The sequence below is a fragment of the Epinephelus moara genome, chromosome 8 (genome assembly GCF_006386435.1).
Source record: "Epinephelus moara isolate mb chromosome 8, YSFRI_EMoa_1.0, whole genome shotgun sequence".
Taxonomy (NCBI): Eukaryota; Metazoa; Chordata; class Actinopteri; order Perciformes; family Serranidae; genus Epinephelus; species Epinephelus moara.
The window spans coordinates 45725806-45731805 of record NC_065513.1 but is presented as its reverse complement, the minus strand read 5'-3'; the positions used below and the strand labels follow the sequence as shown (position 1 = coordinate 45731805).

The 6000-nt window shown below is 42.1% G+C and overlaps 1 protein-coding gene across 1 annotated transcript in view; it reads left to right on the top strand.

The window, feature by feature from the left end:
• Window positions 1–1358: 1358 nt before the first annotated feature.
• The window catches only part of mfsd14bb (major facilitator superfamily domain containing 14Bb), a 28485-nt gene continuing 23843 nt past the window's right edge, over window positions 1359–6000 (top strand). The window contains exons 1-2 of the mRNA XM_050050496.1: window positions 1359–1655; window positions 5019–5111. Coding sequence (XP_049906453.1) covers window positions 1599–1655; window positions 5019–5111 — 150 coding nt within the window. The 5' untranslated portion in view covers window positions 1359–1598. The remainder of the gene's footprint in view (window positions 1656–5018; window positions 5112–6000) is intronic.

Here is a 6000-nt window from a genome sequence, read left to right as displayed (position 1 = left end):
TTGGGGGTGTGTGTGTGTGTGTGTGTGTGTCGGCGGGGGTGGGGGGGTAGGGACTGTTCGTTACTTATGAGGGGTCGTGTCATTTTTAAAGTGCATTTTTTTTTCTTAATATTGTTTTGGTGGTTTTAAAATTTGGGGGATTTGTTTTTTCTTTTAAAATGTTTGCAAATTTTGGCACATTTTCTTAAAAAAAATTTAATTGTTGCCAAAATTACACCATTTATCAGAGTCAGAAAGGGAATCAACAATGTAACAGAACTTTTGAAATTATGTAAAGATCTATGCAACATTTCACACGTATGTAACATAAAGTCATGTGTCGTCTGGACGTCAGAGAGCCTCACATGACGTTTAGTCTGAGTCAGTGTGAAACAAGCTGTGAGTGTTTGAGAACATGACGAGGTCAGACGTCACAAACCGCTCCGTCACACCTCTGATGATGCTAACATCAAGACATCATCTGTTAAAAGCCTCACGTTGTCGGATACGACATGAAACTACTCCACTTAGCTCAATCATGTTGTAACTAAGACATCCGCTGGAAAAAAAAAAAAATTCACATTGACGAGACGGCGTTTTGGGTGGAGCTGTCGCCATGGACGCGGAGCTTGCTGTTTCTGTTGGTACACATTTCCTGGGGACACCTGCATGTCTCGGCCCCGCCCCCTCCATTGTGATTGGCTAAAGCACAGCATGTTCAAACTCAAGCCCCTACCAACATTTTTAAACGAAAAAAATCCCCCAAATTTTAAAACTGCCAAAAAAAAAGGTTTAAGAAAAAAACTTAATTTATTCAAAAAATGTTTTTAAAAAAAGCAGCATCTTTTCCTTAAAACTAACCCCCCCCCCCCCCCCCCCCCCCCCCCCCCCGCCCCCCCACCACCCCAAACCTCATCCACCAACCCAAACAACAAANTTAATTTATTCAAAAAATGTTTTTAAAAAAAGCAGCATCTTTTCCTTAAAACTAACCCCCCCCCCCCCCCCCAGATAACGAACAGTCCCTAAACCCATGTGATATCAGAGCAAACCTCATAAACAAATACTGAAAAATAAAAACCCTCCATCTTAAAACACCAGAAACTGTGACGTAGTTTGACATTATTATTATTATTATTATTATTATTATTATCATTGATGTATCTGTTGATATTATTCAGCCTCTGTTTTTACAATTTCTTGCTGTGATAAATGCAACAAAACAATTAAAGAAAAACATCTGAATCTGTTGATGTTGATTGAAAGGATGAAAAACATAATATTCCTGTGAGAGTTTGTCATGTTGAATTGTTGTTAATAAAGTTTGAAACAAAAGGCACCGCCCACCCGGGGAGCTCCGGTGGATACACCGCGGTGACAGACAGTTAAATTACAATCAGGGCAGGCAGAGGAATTTGGGAGGAAAACGAAAGCCGCCCCCTTTTTCTTTCACAGTTTACCGCTCCGTTAACACCGTCGAGTCTCCGGTTGAGGTCCATGTTAGCACAGACACATAGTTACAGCTGACACCGCGGGACACGCTGGAAGAGACGGGGACACCTCCGCAGGATGCCGAGCACCGTGCACGTGAAGTGAAAATCGTTTCGGCAAGATGTGAGATGAACCGGGAGAAGACAGCGACCGAGGCCAACGACATCATGTTGGTCCGGAGCTCGGTAAGAACAAGTGCGCTAGTTCGGTGTGTTAGCATCACTGTGGCTAATGTTAGCCGCTCCGTACGGTAACGTTACATTGAAATAAAGCTAACGAGCTGGCAGCAGCCGGACTGTGATGTCATGGCCGCTTGTTAGCGGATGCTAACTGTTACGTTACATCAACACAGGAAGCTAATCAGAAGGTTAGCTAGCTGCAATCAGAGCTAACGATAATTCGGATCAGTTAACTTGAGCTAGCTAACTAGTTCTGTCAGTTAGCTAGTTCCTGTTTACTTCAGGTGAACCTCAGGAAGATGTAGGACTGTTTCACGGGTCCAAACACGAACTGTCCTCACTTCCTGTCCGGAGACATGAAGCTCAGGTGTTACCTGAAGACAGTTTGTTCACACCTGGAGACATGTAGCTTAGCAGTTAGCTTTAAATGCTCCTGTGTGTGTTGACAAAGGTAAACATACAAGCCCAAACTGCTTTGAATGAGTTAAAGCAGCGGTGTCAAACATACGGCCCGTGGGCCAGAAGCGGCCGCCACAGGGTCCAGTCCGGCCCATAGAGGACCAGACTCGGAGGGGACAGGTGTCAGGAGCAAGTTAAACAGTGTGTTACCTGCTTCATGTAAAAATCTCCTCAGAGGCGTTTCCAGCCTGACCATAATAAGCCCTCTGATACAACCATGAATACTGACTGTGACCATGTTTAAAGTTACTCAATATTGTGTTAAATAATTATCAATCAGCTGCTTCAGTTCAAAAGAGTCTGTATCAGGAAGTGTGTGAATAAATACACATGTAATAGCAGTGAGAAGCAGACTGACTGACACGTTAAAGACATACTGTGGAAATTGCACTTATTTTTCTTGAGACATCTCAGGCTGTTCATCTGTTTTATTAAAGGATGAACGTCTACAGAACGTTCTTGTAATTCTTTACACACTAAAAAGGGAAAATATTGGCGCTGATGGTTCTTATTTATTAGTTATTGTGCGATGGTTTTATTGATCCAGTCCGTCTGAGGTTAAATTGAGCTGTGTGTGGCCTGTGAACTAAAATGAGTTTGACACCCTGAGTTAAAGGGATAGTTTGGATCATTTGCAGTGGGGTTGTGTGAGGCACTTATCCATAGTCAGTGTATAACACACAGTCGACACACCTCCAGTTTGGAGAAGCAGGAACCTAAAAAATCAGTATCAGTCTAAGTGCACACTATAATGAGAGTATTTTACTGCTTCACCTTAATGTGAGACACTGTCTGTCTGTCTTTATTTTATTTGATAGGGACGATGCAATTTAACATAATCTTGTTCTATTTCTTTATCTTGTTCTGTTTCTGTAACTTTCCTTCTTGTAAATAGGGTAGGCAATAATAAGCAGTTGTTTCAGCCTACGCCTTTTCGCCCATACTTAATATAGAAATCCTAATTGTGTGTATGTAAATATCATGTTCTGTTGAATGGACGAATAAATTACTACTACTACTACTACATAGCTTTAATACAGAGTATGAGACTGATGTGTTGCACAGAGAGTTAATAGCATATTTCCAACTCTTGTCCCTAGTTGGGCTTTTACATGTAGGCCTGAAATGTTATTAAAATGCACAGTTGTAAACATCATAAAACCACAATACACTATAAAAATACATTAACCACAATACACCACTACACTTACACTAACACCCCTTAAAAGGTTTGACTGTGATCAGCCTTTCTATCTCTGGAGATCGACTGTTGGTACATTTGAAAACTAATTTCAGGAAACAAAAGTTAATGAAGCTGTCAGAGCTGAGAAGAGTGTATCGTCACCAGACGGACTTTTTGTCCCTTATTTTCAGTGTCTGATTGTATAAAGATGTGAGGTGTGTGATTGTAGATGGTGAGCCCATACTGTCATGCAGTTTGAATACTGAGAGAAAATCACAGAGTGCATGAAGAACCGGGCTTCCTGTGTGGGCATATAGTGCCTTATTAATTTAGAACAATTAAGGTTAAGTGATTTCCAGCTGGAAAATAAAGCCATCATATCTCTCTCTTAAAAGCCAGACTCCATAGATAAAACCAGTGATGTAACATCAGTGAACACTGGAGCTGCTGGTCGACTGCTGCCTCCATCAGTTAGTGTTTTTATGTTATTGTGTGACTTTGGTGTTTAAAAGCGTCAGTTCAGATTCACCAAAGTCACACAATAACTCAAACTAACTAACTGATGGAGGCAGCAGTCGACCAGCAGCTCCTGAGTTCAGTCAGCTACAGTTACTGTTTTTCTCAGTGGAGTGTGGTGGGTTTAACAAGAGCAGAGGTGGAGAACTGAAACAGCTTCCCTGCTGGAACAGGCTGTCATATTGGAAGATGAGACACTGAAAATACTCTGAATATAGAATACACTTTAACTGATATTTATTTTTTTAGGTGGCTAAAACACATTTTGTTGCTGACCCGTCCACAGCAGTACATTCATTAGCTTCTGTGTCGTCTCCAGCCTGCTTCTATAAACTGGGGGGGGGTGTCGACTAACATGTACTATACATAACACACTGACTGTGGATAAACACCTCATCCAACACACTTTAAAAGATCCAAACTGTCCCTTTAATGCTGATTTTCTCCAGATAAATCCACATGTAATCAATTCATCTGCAGCTCCTTTATGTCAGCATCCTCCAGCTGAAAAACAGAGCAGTCTTTGTGCACTGAAGTTGCCTCCTGCTGTAACATATAAGCTCATTAAGTAATGAATGTGGGTGTTGACCTGTCAGTGGAAATGACAGTAACCATGGCTGCACAGAATCATCTCATCCATCCAGCTACTGAAGAACAAAGTCCAGCGGAAAACTGGACTGTTTGTTCTGAGGTGCAAACACACAATCAGAGTCTCATCCACAGAGTCCAGGTGCTGTGACTGATTATTAGATTAAACATCAGTTATCTGTAATCAAGTCCAAGTCTTTGTATATTCTGATTGCTTTCTTACAGTGAAATAAAGACAAGAAAAGCAACAGAGCATCACATTAGAGACGCTGATGCAACACAAAGTCATTGTGTTTGCATGATGCATGACTGTAGAGACTAGGGAAGTTGCTTCAGATTAATTTTCAGTGGTTGCAAGTCTCAGGTAGACCTGAATATGTTCAGTGCTTTTCTAAATCTCTGATTCAATGCGTCTTAAATTGAGAAAAGCAACGTAAACTTTCTGGATCACCAACATGAGAAGAAACCGTAGAGAGGTCATGGTTCCTGTGATGTGACCATGCAGTCATCACACTGGGAGCAAACTGCTGGTAGAAGACATGTGTTTTGATCAGATAATACAGGAAGTGAGGTTAATTCCCACAGATGAATTGTTAATGTTTCCGCCTCTCCTCTCGCCGCAGCACGGCCGAGGCCGAGCCAGAGTGACTCATGCGGTGGTGGTGATCTTCCTGGAGTTCTTCGCCTGGGGGCTCCTGACAACGCCCATGCTGACAGTGAGTACACACACCTCGAACACAAACACACACAAGTTGATTTATAAAGTAGAAGTTTAGCTGTTGTTTCAATCAGCTGGATGTTGGAGGGTCGATCACCTGGTTACACGTGTCTGAGAAGAAGCAGACGGAGTCACAGAGTCACTTCTCTCCAGTGTCAGCAGCTCAGTCAGGATTCATTAAAGGAAAAGTTCACATATTTTCAGTCCAACATGTCAACATGCACATTAAGATGGTATCTCTGTTTCTGTTTTGAATCTGTGGTGACTGTCTGACATTAATGGACTCGCACTTGTACTGTGCCTCTCTAGTCATCTGACCACTCATACAGTGGCTCCTGCTCCTCAGTTAACGCTTCACAGTTCGGGTTTGGACATGAGGACCGGAGGAGCCGGGGATCGAACAGCCGATCTCCTGATTAGTGGACGACCTGTTCTACTTCCTGAGCCACAGCTGCTCCCCAGTATCATTAAAGATTGACAGTTAACAGCTCCACAGCAACATGATGATATGATATATGCTCAATATTATAATAGTCTGAGACAGGATGGTACAACTCAGTCATTGTGTCCTCAGATAAGGAGTGTGGACTTGCACAGATGTGATTGGATAATGTCACATTTCACTGCAGCTAAAGTTGAGCCATATGAATTTTTTTTTTGTCTGTACTGCATTAGCGTTGCGTCATACACTGTGATATGAAGATTGACAGTTATAATACTGTTTACATTGTTTATTTATCGTCTGTGAACGCAGGCAGAACTCTTCATGAGCTCTTTATGTGCCTCCACGCTGACGTTAACCGTGGCAGGAGACGACATGTTGTCAGGTTGTTCGTCACGTTATTGTGAACACGATATCTCAAGAGCACCTCGTGGGAATGTCTTCA